Source organism: Elgaria multicarinata, chromosome 9 (genome assembly GCF_023053635.1).
Source record: "Elgaria multicarinata webbii isolate HBS135686 ecotype San Diego chromosome 9, rElgMul1.1.pri, whole genome shotgun sequence".
Taxonomy (NCBI): Eukaryota; Metazoa; Chordata; class Lepidosauria; order Squamata; family Anguidae; genus Elgaria; species Elgaria multicarinata.
This window is the reverse complement of record NC_086179.1, coordinates 29,661,652-29,687,257: the sequence shown is the minus strand read 5'-3', so window position 1 is coordinate 29,687,257 and position 25,606 is coordinate 29,661,652. Positions and strand designations below refer to the sequence as shown.

Sequence of the window (25,606 nt, the reverse complement as noted above, 5' to 3'; positions counted from 1 at the left end):
GTGGCACAGCGGTTAGAGCGTTGGACTGGGACTTGGGAGACCCAGGTTCTGGTCACCACTTAGCCATGCAGCTCACTGGGTGACTTTGGGCCAGTCACCAACTCTTAGCCTAACATACCACACAGGGTTTTGTGAGGATAAAATGGAAAAGAGGAGGATCATGTATGCCACTTTGGGCTCCTTGGAGGAAAGGTGAGACATAAATGTAACAAATAAATAATAAATAAAATAAAATTGCAAAGGAGCTTCTTAACAGGGCTGAGATGAACTGTCATACAAGCCCACAACCCAGATCCAGTTGCTTCAACATGGTAGAAGTATTAAGCCTTTATCACCACATAACACCAGGACTGACATCAGTTCAGCAATTCAAAGGCACCCAGGAAGTAACTACAGAGATGACTTGTGACCAAATATTAGCCCAGCATTTGTTTGAGATATTTTTAAAATGGCTATTATGGGAGAACCTCTACATTCAGTGCAAAGATATGAAGAAGAAAAAAATAGGGCTGGGTGTTCTAATTATTGCTGTTATTACTGCAGTGTTGTTGTTGTTATTGATTTATTGATTGATTTATAAAGCGCCATCAATGTTCATGGTGCTGTACAAAATAAAACAAAACAAGACAATCTGCCATATGGCTTAAAATCTAAAATCACAATAACAGACAGGGCAGGGAGGGGAAGAACCAGCTGGGGTAGGGGGAAGCTTCACATGCCCTACTTGATTACTTACCTTCTTATTAAAAATAACATAAGAAAAAATGTGCTAGATCCAACCAACAATTTATCTAGAACATTATTCTTTTCCGCACAGTGGCTAACCAGCAGTGGTGTTGCAGAGCCAGAGCTCACGGAGAGGCAATGCTGGCACATTTTTTTATTGGCAGGGACACTGCCTCATCTTCCACTCACCTATCCCCAGATTCCTCTGTGCCCTCTGAGGCTAGCAGCAATCCCCACAGTAGCTGGGGGAGGTGGTGGGCAGGGGATGGATTTTCCCAGCAACAGGAGAGCTCTATCAATGGCTACTAGCCCTGATGGATATGTGCTACCTCCAGTATCCGAGGCAGTAAGCCTGTGTGCACCAGTTGGTGGGGAACATGGGTGGGAGGGTGCTGTTGTACCACGTCCTGCTTTCTGAGTCCCTGGCCGACAGCTGGGCAGCCACTGTGTGAACACAGTGTGCTGGACCAGATGGGCCCTTGGTCTGATCCAGCATGGCCCTTCTTATGTTCTTAACAATATATGTGCCCTGTTGTAATGCAAAGTGTTTTGGGATGGCCTTGTCTTGAATGGGCAATGAAGAACCATTGGCTTTACAAGAGACATGTTCCTGGTGGAGATGAAAATGGCTAGAATTGGTTTGTTGATATGGATCAACACAGCTGTCTGCAATTTTGTACTCTCCTTGAGGACCTGGTTATGGAGGCTGTCAGGATGAGCATCTGCAGTTCAAAATTTACATCTACAAAATTTGCATTTACATCTACTGACAACCAACTGACATTTGAAAGTCTACATGAAGACAATAGCTCTCTCCTGTTGATGTTTCCTTGCAGCTGGTATTCAGTGGCCTGCTGACTCTGATCCTGGAAGGAGGAGCCAGCCATCATGACTAGTTGCTAATCATGATAGACTTAAACTCTATTAAGTTGTCTAATCCCCCTTTAAAACCATTAAGTTGGTGACCATGTCCACAACTTGTGGCAAAGAGTTCCATCAATTAATTATGCACTGTGTGAAGAAGTTTAAGTGTTGTCTGTCCTCAATCTCCTGCCACTTTAGATGACCCTGAGTTCTGGTATTATGAGAGAGGGAGAAAAATTATTTACTTTTCTTCATACCATGCATAATTATACAACCTTCTATTATGCCCAAGCCTGGGGGGCATGCTGGGAGTTGTAGGCCTTTTTTCTGTCTAAACTTGCATAGGATTTTTTTTCTAAATTAAATAAGCCCCAATGACTGTAATCTTTCCTCATAAAAAAGAAACTTAACAAAGATTATTTTGGAGGGCTGCAGCCTGCTACGTTTGACTTCTAAGAACATAAGAAGAGCCCTGCTGGGTCAGACCAAGGGTCCATCTAGTCCAGCTCTCTGTTCACACAGTGGCCAACCTGCTGTCAGACAGGAACCACAAGCAGAACACAGGTGCAGCAACACCCTCCCACCCATGTTCCCCAACAACTGGTGCATATAGGCTTACTTCTCTCTGTGAATGAGCCATCACAAAGAAAGCACCACAGACAAAAATTTTATATCACTTTTAAATTGCCTGAGAGACATTGCTTTTTAATAGAATACACACATTCAGCAATAAATTATCAAGTGATGTACAAACATGGAATTGGCCCTTGAGACTGTTGCCAAAAGCACATGTAAGAGCCTGAGATTTTTGGTTTATCTATTTTCTCTTAATATTTTGCCTCGCCCAGAAGGACAGATAGGCAATTTTAGACCCAGCATTGTGTACTACCTCAGTTGGGAAGTACAGATCTAGCTATTATCTTCCCAGCCTCTGTCAACACGATCCCATGCTCTACAACTAGCAAGCCCTGATTTTTGTTTTTAAATGATTCCCTGATCATGCTCCATTTTGCATTTTAACCTCACTTAAATCATAGCAACATCATGTCTTCAGGAATAAAATGGAATTTGTGTCTGCTACCCTGATACCTTCATCAAGTGCAACTCTCTGGGTGGTCATTTGCCCCCTAACATTTGGGCTGTGGGGGACCTGGATTTTGACTAGCTGCACCGCAAATATAACCTCAACTTGAAACCCACACATTTAAGGCTGCAATCCTATGCTCACTGACTTCTGAGGAAGCCCTATTGAATTCAGTTGGACTTTTTTCTGAAAAAACATACACAGGATTATGTTATAAAGAAACAAGAGCTATGAAATCAAGCTAAAGTGTAAAACACACATATACACCCACCCATAAATCTCACGCCATATTACTGCTAAGAAGATTCAGAGCTTTATTACACCAGGGTTATACTGTGCAATCACTGCAAATTGCGTGCAAAGAACTCTGAAGTTTTCCAGTTTATAATCTGCTTTTATTGTGAAGTACTCTGAAGTTTACCAGTTTATAATCTGCTTTGACTGTGAAGTACTCCCATGCATCCTGCTTTAATTGTGCTTCAAAGGCAAAAGACCTGACCTATTTTGGTACTACTTTTGGAGCAAATCATTTGTTGTTTTCTGAGTGGCCACTGGGGGTACAGGAGCAGGATTTGATATGTTTAAAGAAAAATTAAAGAAATGCTTACATCTGCGTAAATTTTAAAGATAAATACATCAAAATTGGCACAGTAATAGATATTAAGGAGAGCTTTAAGCATAGCAAATTTGAATCAGATTGAGTCATCCATTGATTTTTTATGATTTTTTACTTTCCCCCCCTTAAACCCATTTCCTGGTATGCAAAGGATCTTAGGAGCGCTGCCACCCGGGGTGTGATTTAGCTAGCAACAACAACAACAACACCGACAGCTTAGCACTGTAGGGGATAATTCAAGGGAAACAGGTACGTGGGATGAAGCTATCATACTCATCACCACCTACTGAGGTTTAAATAGTATTTTCATTGTTGTGCTCCTGTGCCTCCAAAATGCCCATGTCAGGGTCCTGATGAACATGTTTTAAGCTACTTTTTTGTCTTCTTTTTTTTACATTTATATCTTGCCTGACAGCCCACCAGGTAGCTCATAATGAAAAATTTAAAAATACAACAATAAAATCGCATGATAAATCACAGTCAACAAGAGGAGGTCTCTTTTATTTCATACCCACATACTTTCACTGAAGACAGAGGCATACAGCTATACGGAGGAAAAACACATCCCAATATAGCACCTCAGAGGGCTTGTTGTCAAACTCAGAGCTATTATAAAATGGAACAGCCTTAAAGATATCCCTTCTGCTTCAAATAATGGAATTGCTAGTAGTAGTTTTCAGTAACTACGGATCACATTTTTCATCCATTACCATCCTAACTGTGCACTACCATTTAATACTCAGCCCTCACTAAGAAACTTCCTTGAGCATCATCAGATGAAGCTTTTATAGCACACTCATTACTGGCCACTCATGGATTTTCGGGGGTCCTTTCCACAACTCCGTCTGCCTCCTATGCATTTCTCGCTCCTTCTAATTTTTCCATTGCAAAAAAGACCCAGAAAATCCGATCTATGGGGCTGTAACAAAACTTGCTGCCATTTCCTGCTGTGTGCAGGAGAAGTAGTGTGATCAAAATGCCCACTGAATGGGCCACGTTGCCGTTGTTTGCTTCCTCTTTCTTCCTCCGGTAAAGAAAGAGGAAGTTGTTTGTCCCTATTGTGGGGCAGAAGCAGGAGGCAAAGTGACAGTAGGGAAATGTGATTTCCCCCCTTCTGATGATGCTCTTTGTTACCTATATTGGAAGGTAACTATAGAATGGCATCTCCACTGAGGCCGGCCTGGCGTCAACACTGTCATCTCTTTAGTGCAAGATTAAGACTGTCCTCTACTTCCAGGCATTTAATGACATATGATGCAGTATCTATCCTAGCTATTTGAACACGTTTAGAATTTTTGCTGTAATTGTTTTTAGCTGCTTAAATTGTTTTAAATTTTGTATTTAATTCTCTTTTATGCTGTTTTATCTTTATATAGTTGTGAATCGCCCAACAGCTTCAGCTATTGGGTGGTATATAAATGAAATTAATTAATTATTATTATTAATAATAATTTTACATCCAGCCTGATAAAGTATTCTGTGGAGCTCAAAAGTTTACATGCTGCTCTGTGAACATCCATCTTGACATAGGTATGATTTTACTAATGCCTCTGATACCTAAGTAACTCTGAGGTAAAAAAAAAGAAAAAGAAAGAAAGAAAAAAGATAGATAGAAAGAAATTCTAACAAGAACCAAGATTCAAGGGTAGCTATGGTCTTCTGTCATAAAGGAACTTACTAAATTTAATTCTCTGTCATTTTACTACATGATATGACTAAATGCCATCTTACAAAACACAGCTTTTGTTTTACCATGTATAATACATAGACAATGTTGAGGGAATTTTGAATGATGGTTCTGAAGGCCCATTGCCCTAATATGGCCCTCTGTCACAGAAAGGAAGACTAGGTAGGATTCCACAACTGAAGTAACATTTGGCCGGGGCGGGGGGTAGCCTAAAAGCCAAATAGTTTATGAATAAAAAAACCAGAGTAGGCAGGCCACTGCTTTCCACACAAATATGGACATTTCATGAAAATAAATGGGTGGGGAGAAAGATATGTGGAACGAATGGCTGGGGCTTCTGAGTCAACCACAGCAAGCTGCTCCCCTGAGTAAATGCATATCTTATATATTTCATGGGCTTAATTTTACCAAGACCATTGTGTGTACACTTTGCAATTTGATATGTTAACCACAACTGTTAACGTAAATGGTTTCTTAATATCTATGAGTGTGGGTACCTGCAGTTACGTAACCTAGATGAAGAGGTTTTGTTCTGCTCATGAATGGGATCTGTCTGGCAGGTGAAAGTATGTGGGAGTTGGAAAGACATTTTTCCTGATCAGTCTGATTTAAGTTTGTTCTTTCCTGGAGTTATTATGGGCAATTGTTCTGCAGGCACCTTTAACTGAGGTTCACCTGTTCTCTACTTGTGCTACGTGGACATCAGATTGTAAGTAGATACGTACAATTCTTCATTTCCTATGTGTAGTTTCTGGGCCCTATTTTTAAATATTTGTGCATGCCCCTCCTTCAGATTTTGAGCAAAAATTACAATTACAGTTCTAGAATACCGTATTTTTCCCACCTCTGGATTTTAAGTGAACATCCTGTTATTTCAATCAACAAACATTCCGTTTGCCAGCCATTTCATAAACCTGTTCAGCCTGTGGGAGAAGTTGAGAATGGTCTACAGGCAACCCTGGAAAGGAAGGATAGAGAGGGCAATCTCATCCTGAAAGCCTGAAAGCTATTCAGAGAATTTCAATTATAGGGCAGCTTATACATTGTATAACTATATTAAAATAAATAAAATTGTACTTTCGGCAGCTTCTGCTGTCATTGGCTCTCTAGCTATAGCCCTGCTTGGATGTGTGAGTGGGTGGTGGATGCCCCTCTATTCTGGGAACAGTTTAAGATTATATTGCCCAAAGGTACTTTCTAGTAATGGTAAGCTAAGATCCTCTACAGAAAACGGTGTATACTTACTTTCATCATTAGACACATTCCCCAGGGATGTATGACTGGAATAACGTTTGTTTTCACTTTCACTGAGGCATCTTTCAATCCAACTCTCTGCAAAATAAAAATTTAAAAGTTTTTAAAATTTGGATATTCTTTCATCAGATTTCTACAGTAAATGAAGCTGGGTTCAAGTCATACACTTGCCCTAGTCCTAGTTACTTCCTAGGCAAATTGGTTGTTCTCAGCCTCAGTTTCTCCTCAGCAAATAATAATAGTGACCTGCATCAGAAGATCATAGTGAAAATATAAGATGACTTACTTAGTAGCAGCAAATGAAAATCTACAAAATAGTTTTCTAGTCTGTGTATATGAAAATTCTTAGGCCAAACTTTTTCTAAAGAATATTTTGGTTTGGCATTGTAAAACATGGTAATCTGACATACTATTATGGATATAAAACCATCTGGAACTGACTCATTCACCGGGGGTGGGGTATCAGCAGGATCAGTACAATACCTTTTGCTACTTGAACCCCAACTCCTCCCCCCACACACACATCAAGGTAGAGAGTACCCAATGCTAGCCAAGTTATTTTGGCAGAAAATCTCACAGGCACCCCTTCCCAAACCTGGCAATAAAAATACAGTAATAATTAATTAAATACCTTCAGTCCAAGACATTTTGCTGCCTGAAATACACACACACACACACACATCAAGGTAGATCATGCTATTCTATGATTCTATACTAGAGGCATTCAAGAGGCAGCTGGACAACCAACCATTTGTCAGGGATGCTTTAGGGTGGATTCCTGCATTGAGCAGGGGGTTGGACTCGATGGCCTTATAGGCCCCTTCCAACTCTGCTATTCTGTGATTCTATGATTCTATACCCAAGATCAACCAAGTTATTTTTTACAGAAAATCTCACAGGCACCTCTCCCCTTCCCTCTATAAAAAATACAGTAATAATAAATTAAATAACTAACATTTGCTGCCTTTTCATGACACTTAAATCAGCTACATGAGACAGCTGCTTCACTCAGCCCAATGGTAAGATTGGCCCTTTGAATTGTTAGGGTACCTAAAAGTTATTTGATACATGCATGGAATAAGACCCTATGATGACTAAATAGAACATCTGTACATTTCTCTCTAGAAATTGTTATGTGGCACTCCAGCCCTAGCAAGGAAGCTGGAATTTAGCAGAAATGTGATCCAAGGGACAGGATTGCTAAAAGGAAAAGAAAGGTGTTAAATGGGGTGTAACATTCAAAACATGACACATAAAATTTACATCATGATAGCAGCCAGCATTCCAGCTGAAAGATTGATGTATGGGCAGCTCACAAGGGAGAGGAAGTTGGGCTTTGGGAGTTCTGCTTTCCCTTTGCACTCTTTCATTAGGCTTGAATACGAATTGGGGGGGGGGGAGTATTTGCAGCCAGAACTAGCCAGAAGTATGCTTGCAGAATGCAAGCTGCTTTTACTCATCACTGTCTAAACATGCTTGGGCCTCAAACCGGCCGTCCTGCCAGAGGGGACTCCAGGGCCCAGCTACACCCTCCATCTGCTCTGAATAAGGAGATATCCCCCCTTCCTATGACTCAGAGGACTCAACACCAGAGCCATCTGCAATCTGTGATGATCATGTCCATGGGCAGCAGGAAGTCCCCCCCAGCTCTGCTTTGACCAGCACCTCTAGATAGGGTACAGCCTCTATAGGCCCAAGCAATCTCCATCTCAGGGGGAGGACCTTGAGATACCCAGCTTAATGTAGGGCTCCCAAGTCTGGCACCAGCACTCAGCATGATGGGCAAACTTTAGGGCCCCACTGTGGCTGACACCAATCCTCATCATCCCTTTCATTATTTTTCTAAACTTAGGTGTCTGTGCTCAGCAAAGCACTATGAAGAAAGTGAAGCAATTGTAGGCAGAATTTTTCTGGCTTCTGATGTAGCGGGGCTCAGAGGCATTCCAGAGAAGTGAAGACGGCAGTTCTCACCACCACCCACCCTCATGCCTTTCTTAAGCTCACCTCGGGGGGCACCAGGGTGGTATTGACCCCCCCAGAGGACCCTTTGCCAGGGTCCCCTCAAATCTAACCCCAATCTATTTCTAAGGTCTATTTAAACTCACAATTTGGACTAGAGTACACTATTCCTGGAGCACCTGAATGGTAACCATAATCATCAGGCCCACAGTGAGCTGTCTGTGGTCCTGAGCATCCGTGACCTAGCCATGCACTGTGCTTGGCCAGTACAGCCCTGAAGGTTTCCAGCCTTGGAATGAGATATAGTCCAGTCCTATGCATGTGTACTCACTGATGTCCGAGGGATTTACTTCCAGGTAATCAGCATAGGAGTCTAGCCTTTGTTCATTCAGCAGCAATCCAGCCTGCCTGGTACAAAGATGTGAATGATGCTTCTCTGGCTGTAATGTCAACATTCAAAGCCCTAAATGGCTTGAGGCCAGATTATCTGAAGGATCACCTCCACCCATATGTAACTGCCTGGAGCCTAAGATCAGGGCTCCTTCTCTGTGAGTGCCTGTCAAAGGATGTGAGGTGGGTGGCTACCATGAGGAGGGCCTTTTCTGCTATGGCAAAAATTACATCTTGAACAAGAGGAAGGCTCTCCTACAAGGAGCTTCCCTATTGACTATTCCAAGGCCCTGCATTCTGCCATCTCTAGAGACTTCTAAGATATTGACTGGTTAATGTCACAAGCTGTGGATGATCACTTCCCCCCCCCCCAAACCCTCAAAGTGTTTCCTCATTATAAGGCAGGAATGGGAGATTCAGGTTAATTTTGAGCTTCAGACTCAGTTTGAACTTCCTTTTGGAGTTCAGTTTTTTAAGAGCCCTCAGTGAGGCTATTTCCTCACCATTATTATCACCAGCTGCTATTGCTCCTTATCCTTTTTCTCATCATTGCTACCACTTGCTTGCTTGACAGGCCAGAGATCCAAGGAGCAAATGGGCAGTAGCCTCTACTGCTCCTCCTTTTCACCACTGTCTGAGCCAGAGTGAATGGAACCAGTTACCTAGGGAGGCTGTGGGCTCTCCCACAATGGCCTTATAGGCCCCTTCCAACTCTGCTATTCTATGATTCTATGAGAGGCAAGTGAACAAGTAGATGGAGGAGAAGGAGGAGGAACAAGTCCAGGGGGCTTTTGTCAGCTAGGAAAATGGGGGCTTCGAAACCATGTTGCACCATGTCCTGGTTGTTCATCCCTAGCCGATGGCTGGTTGGCCACTGTGAGAACAGAGTGCTGGGCTAGATGGACCCTTGGTCTGATCCAGCATGGCTCTTCTTATGTTCTTAAAATGGCATTTTGATTGTTTAACTGATTGTAATCCTCCCAGAGAACATTAGTTTTGGTGAAGATTAGAAATGCACTAAATAAATAAATAAATAAATAAATAAAAATGACTGTTGATACTTTGAAACCTATATTTCAAATGAGTATCTATCTATCTATCCTCTCTTTCTCTCTTGTTCACTCACTCACACAAGCAGACAGGCAGATTTTAACAACTTCTTTTCTTTTAAATTCCATATGGTTGGATTTTCTAGTAATCAGTCTATATTGTACTATGCTTGAGGTAGTGAAGCCTCTGATAGGCTAAAATGGTGTGATGACATGGAACAGTCCGACTATTCTAGGAAGAACACCATCATTAACAAAAGGCTCATTGTGGAAAGGGACAGCAGTCAGTTTGGCTGGGAACTCCTCCTTTAAACCAAGTGAGCAAGAGGTGCACAGTATCGTAAGAAATAAACTAGATGAGCCAATGATTTCCAAGAGGTCTAGAAATATGATACTATCTTTGATACTAATTTCTCTAAGACCAGAAAGCATTTTTACATATATGTCTATATTCTTTTATTGTCACCTTATCTCATCTCTCACAATACTATTTTTTCATCATTTTAAACTTCCGTATTCATTGGAAGAGTCATGAAACTAAGTTCCCAATTCCAACACACATTATGTAGACAAACTTCAGTATTCTATACAAAATTTGCACACATCAGCAGCAAATTCAGAAGCACACATAGCAAACAGCTGCAACTGGAGTTAAAACATTCCAACCAACTCTCTCCACTTGGTATCCAACTGATGTTTTGGACTACAACCCCCATATTCCTGACCATTGGCTATGCTGCCTGGGATTCATGGGAGTTGAAGTCCAAAACATCTTGAGGGCACCAGGTTGCTACAGCCAATCACCTCTTGAAGATTTTTCCATGGTCACCTTTCCTCCTGAGGCAGACTAATGACTGAAGGTAGTTCCTCAGAACATTGCTCTGAGTCTCTTTCAGATGGTACAAGAAGGATCAGAATGGGAAGCATAAGTGAATTCAGATGCCTCCTTTTGTACTTCCACGGTAATGTGCAAAAGATGGAGTTGATATCTCTGGAAATATGCAACTCACAGCTCCTTCATTCCCGTGTGATAAGAGGGAATGTGCTTCTTTGTGCAATTCCACTGAAATGTGGAGAAGAACTTCTCCTGAAAGGCTGATGAGACGCTATGAAAGGGGTCATTTCCTCTTTACTGTAGGGATCTAATGGCCAGATGACACATTATGTTATATTATGTTATTAATTTCATTTCATTTCTATACCACCCTATAGCCAAAGTTCTCTAGGCAGTTTACAAGATTCAAAAACTTAAAAAGACATTATAAAAACCATTTACATACAAACATATAAACAGCCCACACAGAGACACACATATATCTAAAATAATTTTAAACAACAATAATAAAAATCTAGGACCTATTTAAAACCTTATTATATGCTGCCAAATCTCTGAGTGCAAAGGAAAGTCTTAACCTGGTGCCAAAAAAATAACTATGTTGCCAGCAGGCAGGCCTCATCAAGGAGTTCATTCCATAATTCGGGGGCCACCACTGAGAAGGCCCTCTTCTTTGTTGCCACCTTCTGAGCCTTCCTCAGATAAGGCACCTGGCAGAGGGCCATTTTTATTTTGAAGGAAAAGCAACCACATTGGCTCCTTATCTGGAATATACATGCTCCTGGTCTATATCTAGTCTTCACATGAGTTTCCTGCTGAAAAGTACACCTCTTGGATTACTATATGTCTGCCTTTTTGTGTAAAACAAAACAAAACAAAAACTCACCAGGACTCCAGCAAATAGCCTGGAGTGTAGCAGGGTGGGATGGGGAGGTTGACGGGAAACCAGCATAAGACATGGTGTCTTGGGGATGGACTGTAGCTCAGTGGTAGAGCACATGCTTTGCATTAAGAAAGTCCAAGGTTCAATCCCCAGCTTCTCCATGTAGGGCTGGAAAAAGTCCCACCTAAAACCCCAGAGAGCTGTTACATGTTGATGTCAACAATACTGGGCTAGCAGCTTCCTTGGTTCCTAGCTCATAAACTTGTGTCTGGGCTGTATCACTTTTAGGCTACAAGTGGAGTCTCACAGGACTGAATGCTCCTCCAGTCCCTCCATCCATACTTCCACATGGAAAAGCAGTTAATCAAGACAGAAGGCTAGGGCTGGACCCCTTCTCCCTGATGTGCTAGCATTCTAGATGCTGGAATTATTTTCCATCATGGAGGGCCATTCCGTCATATGAATCCACACCTGCAGCCTGAAGTATTGCAGCCCAGGCAGGTATGGATTTACCCCCTCATTTACTGTTTGGGTAGGGTGACCATATGAAAAGGAGGACAGGGCTCCTGTATCGTTCACAGTTGTATAGAAAAGGGAATTTCAGCAGGTGCCATTTGTATGCATGCAGCACCTGGTGAAATTCCCTCTTCATCATAACAGTTAAAGGTGCAGGAGCTATACTAGAGTGACCAGGTACAAAAGAGGGCAGGGTTCCTGCAGCTTTAACTGTTGTGATGAAGAGGGAATTTCACCAGGTGCTGCATGCATACAAATGGCACCTGCTGAAATTCCTTTTTCAATACGACTGTTAAAGATACAGGAGCCCTGTCCTCCTTTTCATATGGTCACCCTATGTTTGGGAGAACTAGTCATTGGCTACAGGCCTAGGCCACGGCTTGGGGTTACAAAAGATTCCATTTTCCCCAGAATTCATACTTTAGGTCCCCATGACAACTGGCCCTCTCTAAGATATGAAGGAATAACCCTGCTGCATCCAGTATGGAACAGAGGCCCTATATTGTTGAAACAGAATGGAAAACTGAAAAGATGGAGCTTCTCTGGCTACAACACCTGTTGAAACGTTATGCTATGTGCTCTTTTAAGGGTTGCCAAGCCATGTTCCCACTCAGTGGCCATGCTTGCATGGGAAGCCTCCATCCCATATATGGGGCCAACTTATTCCTCCTCACAGTGTAGTTCTTTGGGCCTCCCCTTTCTTGCCCCTCAGCCAACACATTCTCTGCTCTTCCACCCCCTGCTAATTATAACAACCATGGTTGCCAAGGTTACAGGGTTAATTGCCACCTGTTGCCTCCTTCTGAACACTGCAGCATTGCATAGCAAAGCAGCCCTCCAAAATGCTTAAAGGCACAGGAGTCCTCCACCGAGGAAATATATCAACTCTGTTAAGGAGGCAGGAACAGTCCTAAAACACAAGTCTGAATGGACTGGATACACTATCTGTCACTGTCAGCAAACAAGGCAGAAAGGTTCACTAGAGGTTCACGTGGTGCATTTCTTTTCTCTGATGTGTGCATCACAGAGCCCAAAGACAAAGCCGATTGGCACAGTAATGACATGGGCGTATAATTCAAACAAAGAAAGAAGAATATGCTTAAGATATGCTATAAAGGGGAAAAAATAGAATAAAGTTTTGCAGCCATGTGACCGAAGTACTCAATTATAATTTAGCATGCTTTCGTTATTTCTGTATCTTTACATTCGATATTTGTATAATGGTTTTTATTGTGGTACACTGCTGGGATACGTTTTCACATGAGAAATATTTCAAAAGAACAATAAATAATAATGTTCTGTGGCATATGCAAATTAAGCGTAGTAAGACAATTTGCACATATTTGCTAATTTCACACAATTCATTCTGCTTCTGTGACTTAAACATTAAAGCTTCATTTTGACCATCTCTTCGGTTTCTATTTCCAGACAGCTAGCCATGCCGGCCTGCTGCAACTAAGACTAGGAGCTCCATAACACCTACTTTTTTTCCTGATATGCATCCGTGATTTTGACCTCCTTTTCATTAGCACAGCAAGCACTGGTCACTTTCACTTGCGTATGTTGTTGCACTATTTCATCTCGTGGCTTATTCACTCTCCCACTCCACCACACCACTTCTCCTTCCCCCTCCAGTTCATTGGTTCTTGTCCTTGATGGATGTTGTGATGGACGTGGCGTGGCCACCTCCGTATTTTCGGGTAACCGCTTCATTGTAGCCTATTGGAATTAACCAAAATGCTTACAGCTCCCTCATTTTTAAAGATAAAGAGATGAAACTTAGCAGCATGGTTGCTCTTAAGTAGGGCTTTAGGCTTGCCATGTTTGAAGCCAATCCCTTTATTGGTTAATTTTTTTTAGGATTTTTAATATATTTTCCCCTTTCAAACCATTCCTCCTCCCCATAAACACAGAGAGAGAGAGAGAGAGAGAGAGAGAGAGATCTGATTCTCCATTACTCCACCCCTGTGCATTTACGGAGGGAAGTTTTATCCTTTACTTTGCTGATGCAGAGCTGTGTGGGACTATAAAATTGTTTTATTTCTTTTTTTTTTTTTTGAGGGAGGGGTGAATGTGCAGGAATAAGTAATATGGATGCTTGCCAAATTGGCTTTAACAAGAGCCTTTTCTTTCTATTTTCCCTCTGTACCTGAGAATTGTTCCATGTCTTTGGTTCTGGATCCAGCGATCCAAAGTAAAGAGTTCATTGAAGGGATATGCCAATGCACAGGGGAGGGACCTGTAAGCATTTTGGCACAGCAAAAGCCTATTCGACCAGCTCAGGTAGTTTAATCTCAACTTTAATCCCACATGGAGGAAATAAACCAGACTTTCCCCACTCTAAAATAAGATGGAAAAGGGAGGGGAACACATGAGATGAGTGCAGGATAGTGACAATGTCATGTGAGTACTGCGTTGCAAAACCATAAACCAGGCGTGATGAGAGTGCGATAAAATGCTGGTGTGATGGAGCTCTAGATCTACACTACTGCTTTATAGCGGTATTGAAGTGCATTGATAACTGTTGGGGCACAAGCCACATTCCATATAGTGCTTTCATAGTGTTATATCCTGCTTTTTATTCTATCTTTGTAATGATTTGACACAAGCTGTAGATCTGGCCTAGAGTTATCAGGTGGTGGGCTCTAGTTCACAAATGCTTATGCCATAATAAGTCTATCAGTCTTGAAGGTGCCACAAGACTCTAGTATTCCCCTGCTTTCTGAGATTTCACCAGTCTTAAAAACTGTAAATGTGCTGAAATTCTTAGAAGGTTGAATACTTCACCCAGTACTAAATTTGGCAGGGTAGTTGCAGAATTCACACAGCACTTAGTGAACAGAACAGTATGGGCAGAAAATAGGTAATAGTTTCATGGGCAGGATCACAGCTTCCTACTGAATTCTGCTCACCAATTCATCCTGAGAAAATTTAGCCATATAATACATGCCAAAAGCTCCTGGATCTGAGTGGAGCCAAAAAATCTAAAGCCATACACCTGTATGCACATAAAAGTTCCACAACTTTCTAGATTTCAGCATCTCCTCATAGGATCTGTTTAAAATGCCATCCTGTGGACATGAGATATTTCAGGTTTGGCCCACAAAGTCAGGCTGAAGAGAGGCCTATTAAAAAGTATTAAAAAGTATGAAGGCCTCTGTAGGCCTCGGGCCAAGAATTTATGGAACAGTCAATAAGCCTCAGTAGGCCATTATAATAAATTAAATTCTTATCTTAAATTCTCACAATTTCTCCCTGAAAAATTCACAGGAATTATCAGTTCTAATGTTATGTTTTCCTCACATGATGCAACTCCGTGGCAACTAATCAAAAAACACTCTTGTGGGCTCAGATTTGTGACAGTCAGAGGGTCTAGATCAGCCTTCCTCAACTTGATGCCCTCCAAGTGTTTTGGACCACAACTCCCATCATCCCCAGCCAGCCATGATCATGTATGGGGGGGTTGGAGTCCAAAAACCATCTGGTGGATAGCAGGTTGGGAGGAAAGTTTGTAGATAAAGTAACTAGTTACACCTCATGGAAATCAGGGTAGCTTAGGCTGCCAAAAACATCCACCTGGCAAGCAAGTAGCATTCAGCACCTCAGCACATCTTTTCACCATGGTTTTTGTCTTTATAGACTCAGGATGGTCCTACCATTAAGCAGAGTGAGTGAGGTGGTTTCCTTAGGCAGCTGATTTTGGGAGTCATGAAAAGACAGCAAATTATTAGTGTTGTTGTTGTTGTTGTTGTTGTTGTTATTTTACTACCAGAGAGAGGGGTGGTGCTTGTGGGATTTTCTGTCTCAGGTTCCAAAATAGCTTATCTAGTCTATTGTACTAAGCACCTTGACTGGCGGGAGCAGGGGACACCATTTGCTGTTTCACCTCAGGCAGCAAATGTCTTGTAGGGGCCCTGCAAATATTCCTGTTATTGGCCAGATCTACACCAAGCAGGATATAACACATTGAAAATGGTTTGAAAAGTGTATATGGAGCATGTCAAAACTGTTATGATCCATTTTAAAGCAATAGTGTAGATCCTGCCGTTGGCTTGAGGGAACATGGGGAAAACTGTAGTGCCACTCTGGTCAGTCCACACAACAGGTTGTTATGCCCAAAAGGTCTATTATAAAAAGCAACCGCCATATAGACGCAATTCCATCTATTACAGAAAAACTGTAGACTCTCCATCTTTTCCAATATATAAATATTAAGGATTCTAGCAAAAGTGACAACGCAGTTCCTTCTCTTGTCCAATTCTCTGTCCACCCACCATCTACCCCGCCCCCTCCTGCCATGCACCATCCTTTCAACCCCTTTGAAAAGGCTCTACGCTAACGTTTCTCAAACTGTGGTGCTCAGTTCTTCTCTGAGAGAAGTGCAAGACAGCCTAGAGAACATAAAAAGGGAAGAAGGGAGTCTTCTTACTTTTCCCCCTTTTAGATTCAACAAAACAAGCATCTAGTCTTGAATAATACTTGCCGCTGAATACGACTTGCTCAATAGATGGTCTGTGTACTGAGCTCAAAATGGAAATGATCCAACAAAGAGGGAGAAAGAGAGAGAGGTGAGCAGGCTGTGCCACCCATGTGATTAAAATTCAGCTCCCCAGATCGCCACCCAGCAATGAAAGCATTTTGTTGCCCTTACCCACCACCATTTTTTAATTTAAAGTTTAGGTTATGAGAGGCCTGTTTATTGTCTCCATCAGACTGAGGACAGCAGTGCAGAGACAGAGTTTGTAAAGCCCGGCCATACAACTGTCAGCCAAAACTCTGCTGTTGATGGAACTCCCATTTCTCTTTTCTTCTTCTTTTTGTTTTGTTTTGTTATTTTAAGCATTTATTTTCAGCTAATGTAGAAGAGAGTTTCTAAGAGATCATCCCTAAGCAGGCTGCCCATCTTTGCATCAGGATTTTGATGACGCAATGAAAAAAGAAAGTAAATATAAGAAAGGATTCCTGCAGCTTTTTGCGAGAAATGATACTAATTGTTCCTATCTAAATGGATGTAGCTGGATCTTGGCACAGCTGACAGCCTACCCAGTAGATGGAGAGAGCTATCATCAAAGGCAATTCAGGCAAGACAAACAAACAAATGCAGATGCTTTTCTTAAATTAGAACATCATGCTTCGACCGGTGTTCTCATTCTAATGAGAAATGAACATTAGTTCTGAACATGCGCTGAGCTTATTCCTAGGGCTCATCTACACCTGCAGCCCTTTGAGGAGTGGGGAGGGACAATCACAGAGTTTTCCACTTCCGGGATTATCCCTCAGGGGACACATGCCAGTGAGTTGTCCCGGAAGTAAATTGCGCAGGCATTACCCTGCGCAAGGCTGAGAAATTTTTTAAAAACACACACAACAAACTTGGCATTGGAAGACGCCAAGCGCCATCCCAAAGATGCCGAAAATGCTCTCCCCCTCACCCCTGATGCCCGTGGACTCCCTTGCACAGCTCCATGCCTGTTTCCTGAGTCCTGCTACTTGTGGGGAAGAAGGAGGACCCCGGGAGGGAGAGCCATACTACCCACGGAGCTTGGGGTGGTCCCAAGACAGCGGAAAAAAATGGGGAAAAAACAGTCCCAGCTATCCCAGGAGAACTGAGTGCTCATCCCTGGTTCACCCCAGGATCAGCTGTGTGTCATTTGGACACACAGGGACAACCTTGTGACCACTCTGGGATAAATGGCAGGTGTAGATTAGGCCCTAGAGAAACCCACCAGTGGAGACCTGCGGGTGAGCTGTGTTGGCAAAGGAAGGAGTTGGAAGTCTCTTCCTCCCATCTTAGCACATGCCCCCATTTGTTTACATTACAGGGAGTGCCAGAAATTTGGCATAAACAGAGTAGTAGGGCTTCATCCCACGTACCCGTTTCCCTCCAATTATCCCCATAGCATAAAGCTAAATCACACCCCGGGCGGTAGCGCTCCTAAGATCCTTTGCATACCAGGAAAGAGTTTAAGGGGGAGAAATGTAAAAAAATCATTTAAAAAATAAACGGATGACCCAATCTGATTCAAATTTGGTGTGCTTAAAGCCCTCCTTAATATCTGTTACTGTGCCAATTTTGATGTCTTTATCTTTAAAACTTACGCAGATGTAAGCATTTGTTTAATTTGTACTTTAAACATATCAAATCATCCTCCTGCGCCCCCAGTGGCCACTCGGAGAACAACAAAAGATTCGCTCCTAAAGAGGTATTAAAATAGGTCAGTTCTTTTATATATGAAGCACAATTAAAGCAGGATCAATGGGAGTACTTCACAGTCAAAGCAGATTATAAACTGGAAAACTTTGGAGTCATTTGCACGCAATTCGCAGTGATTGCACAGTATAACCCTGGTGTGATGAAACTAGTAGTCTAGCCTTCCCCGATGTAATGCTGTGCCGCATTGGGGAAAGCTGTGCTGTTACTTTCTTTTATATCTGATTGTTTCTGGTGCCCTCCAGATGATATGGACTACAATCCTCATCATCCCCAGCCAGCATGCACAAAAATTGGGGTCGGTGGGAATGGTAGTGCAAAATATCTGGAGGGCACCACATTAGAGGAAGCTGCAGGAGCGGCCGCAAAAGAAGCCTGGTGACCAAAGTTAGAGGTGCTTTACAAAAAAAAGAGTTTCTTTTGCCATTATACCAGAGAAAGGGGCGTTGAAACCATCAACAAAAAGAGAAAAGAAAGAACATGGCATAAAAGCACAACCATTCACAATAATCATTCGCAACACCATTAATAAAAAGGAGAGAGCGAAGGAGAGGGAAGAATGGACACTTCTGTTTCAAATACATACAGTAATATCAATAGTCTGTGTATCTACATAAGCATCCATATTAAATCAATAGCTGCAGGAGAGAGATTCAAATGTAGCAAGATTGGTAAGATCGTCAGACCATTAAATGATAGGTAGTGGGTGTTTATCCTTCCAGGCTTAAAGTATGAGTCTCTTTGCAAGTGTAAGTTCCACTTTTGCTTTCTAGCCATTAGTCGCTGTAGGAACGTAATTGAAAAGTGCATGAATATCTGCAATTATCACAATTTTTTCAAGAACAAAATTTATACAAGCAATGACTTCCAACCAAAATAGAACTCACTACCGGACATGCCCACATTGTATGTCTCAATGAGGTGAGTTCTCTGTGCAGTTTATAAAAGATTAAAACACTAAAACATTAAAAATGTAAAAGATATAAAAACCACAGACAGTATATACAAAAACAATATAAATGAATCCTACTGCAGACAATGTAAGATAATCTTTCTTTCGAGACACATTGTCTGCACTGTACAAGACAACTTTGTTTTGAACTGTCATGCTGGCAATGCATTCTGGGAATGCATTACATAATTCTGCCTTCTATTCCACCAAGAAGAGAGTGAGTGAAAACACATGGGTAGGCAGACAGATTCTCAGTGAGATTTTTTGAGAAAGAACGCTTTTTGGCCATGTGCATCCATTCACGCACAATACTCCTGAGTAGGCACAGAGGGCCCGATCTGGATCAGGACCCCAGTGGGGGGGGCTAGGGGGGCTTTTAAGATCCACACCAGGCCCCTGCAACTTCATAATAGTAAACACTTTTTTAAAAAGATATAGCTGCTAGACATAGGTGTAATGTAATGTCTGTTTTGGCCCGATGTATGTATTGGAAAGCAGTCCATAAGGCTCAATTGCTGTAATTATTACCAATTACACTGCCTCCCCCCACCCCCACCCCGTTATCTATCAAATCGCTCAGCCACAAAACATCCATTATACCAGCTCTTGTCCCAACTACAATTTTAATCGCCAGTTTACTCAGCTGCTCTGGGTTTCAGGGTCAAATCTGATGGTGTTCCAATTTGGTACAGGCAAATGGAAAGAGAAGTGGGAAGCAGTCAGAAGACGAACAATACTTCGCTGTTCATACAGATATGGGGGGATTTTTTTTAAAAAAAATTAATGTAATATCTCGCATGAAGTACTGACCTTGTTCATGCATTCATTCAATAGCAGCCCATCAGCACTTGTCTCAAGGAAGGATGACAACGGCTCTGGAGCCAGCTTCTGCCTACTGAAAGTGGATCATGAGCAAGAGACCTCCATATTTGGCTCTCTGTAATTAGCCTGAGTTGCATCGCTTTCTTTTCCTTTTCTTTTTTTTAGGCATGAAATTTGAATGGGCAGATTAGTCAGCTAAAGCTTTGTTGGACTAAGCGGCTAGGGCCAATTTTAGTCAGAAAGAAACAGGTTCGGAGAACAGCTTGCTTACTTTTTGGAAGCTATTTTGGTCCTGGGGAAATGACAAGGGGGACCTGCAACAAAATGTTGCAGTGTGGAGAGCGCTTGTTCAGGATACCTCCTCCCATTCCTCCTCCCACCCATTTCCCCCTTTTCAATAGTTGGCCAACATTCCGTGGCTGCTGAGCACACTCAGTCTTCATTGGGCTGCCTTGGTGAAGGTCACCCACCCACCCCCACTTACATCCACATTTAGGACAATCTTTTTGGACCTGTGGGCTCATTTGGGACTGACTGGCAGTGGCTCTCCCAGGTTTCAGGTGGGATTCCTTTTCTTCTCCTACCTGGAGAAACTGGAGATTGAACCTGGGACCTTCAGCATGCAAAGCATGTGCTCCATCACACTGAACTATGGCCTGTCCCACTTTAAGTGTGCAATTATATGCCTACTTACATGAAACTCAATGAGAATTACTTCTGAGTAGGCCTACATAGCACCACTCTTTTAAAGTGACCCTGAACTTTCTTCAGCACCTAAATCAACACTTTGGGAATATTAGGTTATGTTAAGGTAAACAATTAAAATTAGTCTATTGCTGAAGGCCAAACTACATTAGCGGAAAAGTGCTTGGGCATAGTAGATTAGAGGACAACCAAAGGCTGAAGATCTACCATATCTAAAGCTCTGCCAGACTCACGTCAGGAGGGCCTTCTCATTGGTGCCCCCCCCCCAATTATGGAATGATCTCCCCAACTACTGATGTCAGAGCTCTGATTTCAGGGAGACAAGAGTTGGGGAGGTGTCTCTAGCAGCTGGGGGGGGTGCGGTTCTGAGGTTAGATCTCCCCCTCCATCAGCTGGCTTCTCTCCCCACCCCCCTCAGAAAGGAAGATCCAAAACATCCTAAGGACCCTGGGGACTTCTCCCAGGGACCATAGGATTGCAACTATACTCACATAATGACAAGGAAAGTAGGAACCCATTGACACCATATTATCCTGTAGAATCAGCCTTCCTCAGCCATGGCCAAGGACCATGCTGGCTGGGGGATGTTGGGAGTTGTAGTCCAACACATCTGGAGGTTACCACATCGGGGAAGATTATTTTGGGGGATGTGAAAGAGAAAAATCAGCAGAGAGAAGCATTGCTTTAACTGGGCAGAGTTGGCAGGAGACTGGGAGAGGGCTGGTTCCAGTTTTGTATTACGGAGCAATTATTAAGCACTTGAACACATGAAGCATGAGTCTTGCCACTGCTCTCTCATGCCCAATGTGTACTCACTGTATGTGTGTTAACCATGAAAATAGTATGAATATAAGGCAGCTTCTTTCATTTGCAAACTGGCACCCTTCCAAAGCTTCCTCTTCTGCTTATGTTCGGAAGGGATGACGGAGAAAATCAGGTGAGTTCGAATTTCTATTAATCTGACCTGCGGATCCCACAGTGGACTGACCCTTCCTGAAACATGTAGATTCCAGACTTGCAGATTGGTTTTGCACATTTGGGGAGAAGGGATTTGTGCTCATTCGCATGAGCACCAATTCACATTAGCGCAAATGCGCATTCTGGTTAAAAAAAAAAATCTGATTCCAGCAATGAATGGATAACGGAATGAAAGATGCCTGTCAATCTGCAAAACACAGACAGAATGAATTTAACAAAACATGACCTGTAATGTTGGGTCATACGACCATGTTTTAATGTTTACAATTGTTGTTCATAGCCTTGGTGGCTTTTTTTTTTTTTTAGCAAGTAAGTATATAATAAATGTAGCATATAAATGTTAATAAACAACGTAACGTATGAAAAATGCAACACAAAGGGAAGCAATTGTAAGGCACAGCTGGCTTCAGTCCAGGGACTCAGCAGCAAGATGTCGGTACCTTCCTGCTGGTGCCTTTTCTTCCCTGTGCCATAGCACCAGCCCTATCAGGGCCAGAGAGGGTGATGGTCCTTCAGTCTGAGCAACTTTAGAAGCAGCACCTCAACCAACATCTGGACAGAAACCAGTAATGTCTCCTCCTGCCCCATAACTGCAGCACTGGTGAGCATAGCAACCTATGGATTCCCAAACCATGGGTAGAAGATCTTCAAGAAAAATAATGCCCCGCTATTATACCATTGAGCTCAATTGGATTTATTCCCTGGTAAGTGTGTATCAGTAGCCAAACCTACGGTGATTCATGGCTTATGGTTGAACTAAACACGTTAAAGGGTGCCGCAGGGCTCAGTCCTGGGCCCAGTGCTCTTCAACATTTTTATTAATGATTTGGACGAGGAGGTGCAGGGAACGCTGATCAAATTTGCAGATGACACAAAATTGGGTGGGATAGCTAATACCCTGGAAGACAGAAACAAACTTCAAAGTGATCTTGATAGGCTGGAGTGCTGGGCTGAAAGCCGTGCTTTCTTCATAATAGTCCAATTCCCCTGGAAAACTAACTTCTTGCCAACACAAGAAGCCTTTCTAACCTAAGAGTATTATTAGGGAAACAAGGGCCAACCCTATGTTGTCCCCTTCCCCAACCTAGTGCCCTCTAGATGTTTTGAACTTCAACTCCCATCAGCATGGCCAAGGATCAGTAATGATGGGAGTTGAAGTACAAAACATCTGTAGGGCACCAGGATGAGGAAGGTTGAAGAAAGAGAGGCATGGAGAGAGAGAAAAGGGTGGTGGTGTCTTGCAATGCTTGTTGGGATAAAGGTCGCTGAAAAGTTAATACTGTGGATTTGCTGTGGATGACCCTAAGCAATTTTCAAGGATCTACTTCTTAGGGCCAAATTGCGTGATATATTGAATGCATGCATGCATTTAAAATGTTTTTTACTTTAAAAACAAAACAACAGACCCAGGTGCCAGGGAGAGAATTGGGATCAGGACCATGGCATATGGAGAACGGGACATTAATCCCTACCTCATGTAGCATATTCTCAGTGAACCGCTCCCCACTTCCCATCCAAGCTGCTATTTTCCCTGGGAGAAAGGTTGATATTGACATTAGGAATGTTAGAGAAATCCGCAACAGAATCAAATGAGTTCGGATTTCTATGACCTGCAGATTATACATTGTACCAGCTTTTTCTGAGTCGCATGGATTCCATGGACTTGTGGACCGGGTTTTATTTTACTTTCCAGAATTTTATGTAAATTTGGTCATCGAAACATATGTAAAAAACAACAACACTGGCCTAAAATGCACATTTCCCCCATAGCCTAAAGCATGAAAATGGCATTTTGAGGGCATTTGGGCATTTGGGGGAGGGTTAGGGTATCTTCCACTCTGTTAGGAACACTGGAAACCATATTTCAATAAGTTTGTGCTAGCTACAGAAACTATAGATCTTACTCCAAGGAGGAAGAAAGTGCTAATTCTACTTTACTGTCTTTCAAGATCAAGAGAAGGTATTATTATTGTTGTTTCTACTAGAAGACACAAATCCATATGATGATGCTATCTGGGTTCAAGATGATCCTCTTAATTCTGAATCTATTAAATTTTGTATCAGAATGTTCAGAGGAGTTTCTAGGTTTGTGAAGACTGCAGACTAGTTGCTTCTCACACGCCCCCACTTCCTATGCCCTGCCAGCCCTCCTTCCATTTTTACTGGGGGTGGGGAGTACCAGGCACAGTTGCAGCTCCTCCTCTTCCTTTTGACTCTCTAGTAAAAGGAAATGACACAGCAGTCAGCTGCGGCGGCTGCCCCACAAATGTTTCTTCTTAATTTTTGAGTATCAGACAGTTGAACCAATCTGATGCTGCCTTCGAAGGGACTGCCAATAAGGGCACAGAAGTGGCAAAGGGGTGGTCTTTTTTCCACACATGTGCCGTCATTGGCATTCTGGTGAATGGTAAAGATGAGTTCAAACATGATGCACTCCTAAAACAAGACTTAGGACAGTTTTAGCAATATGCAATTACTGCCAGTAAGATGAAACATTCCAGATAGTCATGACATATCTAGATTATATTATCTTTGTGAGAGGAATACAGCCAGAAATCATGCCTAGTAAAAGCTACTTGCAAAGCACTAGGGCAGTCAATAAAATCATCTCATTCTTCGAACTAAGCAGGCACTGCTACAAAATTGTATAACAATTTGAAACTGAGATTGCTTCTTTGCATCAACAAAAGGACTGGGAATGTATGAAAGGACATAATAAATAGACATAATGACTAGGATGGTATGGAACGAAGTAGTAAATGATATTATTATATTATTATTTCTAATATTTTTAAAAAATATATTATACTGAGTTAAGGTTATTCTTTGATTACTTCATTCCAAGTAAATGCATCAATTCACTTCCAGATTACATCCATAAAGAAGAATATTAACAAAGAAGGCCCATAAACATAATTAAACTCATACCAGTCAAATAGCCCAGAATAGTAAATAAGGTTGCATTGAATCCTGAACTTTTTAATTCCCCCCAAATTGGGAGACTCTCAGTTTTTTCTAAATAAGAAGAACTATAAAGATGTAGCAAATTATGCCAGAGACAAGCTTTAAAAAAACCACAAACAACTTCCTCTGAATCTTGTCTGTCTGTCTCTAACTAAAATCCAAAATTGTGCCTCTCATATTAGCAGGATAACTTTCACTTAATCTACAACATTGTAGATTAAGAGAAACCAGACACCGTTAATATCAACCGTGTCCCAGTGCTTTGATAAGTAATGAGCATGGCTTGTTTTAAATGCAGCTAGCAGCACAATCCAAGGCATGCCTGTTCAGAAGCCCATTGAGTTCGATGGGACTTATTAAAAGATAAGTGCATATCGCATCCCCCCTCCCCCGTCAAACTGCCTGTCATTTTAAACCTCTTTCAGTGGGACCCGATAAACGGAAACTTTACTAAGCTTCGCTAAACTACAGAGAAAGCAGTGAGTATTTCGAGGAAAAGGGCTTTGGGACATAAAACCTACAGCATGAGGATGTATGAAAAGAAACGAGCTACACGAGTCATAATTTGGCCTGAGTGTATATTGCGCTCTGAGGTGGCCGGAGGAATGATGCAGGGCCCTTCCCAAGTTTGTTTGGACAGGATTGTTAATGAGTGATTAAGAATGATTTGTTGGGACCTGTTCAGCAGGGTTTCTTCTCTTCTCTTCTGGATGGTTTTATTTCACAGCAAGCGGCAGGGGCTCCCGTATTGTCCACGGAGGGAGGACAACGCATGCTCCATTGGATCTTTGCGCCTTCTACTCCCTCCTTCCCCCTTTGTTGTGGGCTCACAGCCGCTCCCCTGGTGCCCCTGCGTCCAATCTCTGTTTAAAGCACAACTGCAAACTCATAATATTTTGCTTTCTTCCCACCCACAATTACAAGCAGCTGTTTCCCTTCATACCCACCCCCAAAATACAACTCCCTGCTATCACCATGGAGATGCCACTAATAGGAGCAGGGCTGTGGCTATGGAAACCTTTCCCGCACTTACGCTTCCTTGTAAACTTTTTCTCTAGCTGTCTGTGAGGGAATCTGCAGTAGCAGTAAGCCATCTGACTCCTGGACGTTC

The 25,606-nt window shown here is 42.3% G+C and overlaps 1 protein-coding gene across 2 annotated transcripts in view; it reads right to left on the bottom strand.

Moving 5' to 3' along the window:
• RFX4 (regulatory factor X4) overlaps positions 1–25,606 on the bottom strand; it is an 89,538-nt gene that overhangs the window by 51,783 nt on the left and 12,149 nt on the right. For both annotated transcript variants that reach the window (XM_063133428.1, XM_063133429.1), the window contains exon 2: positions 6,223–6,309. In XM_063133428.1, the coding sequence (XP_062989498.1) occupies positions 6,223–6,309 (87 nt within the window). The remainder of the gene's footprint in view (positions 1–6,222; positions 6,310–25,606) is intronic.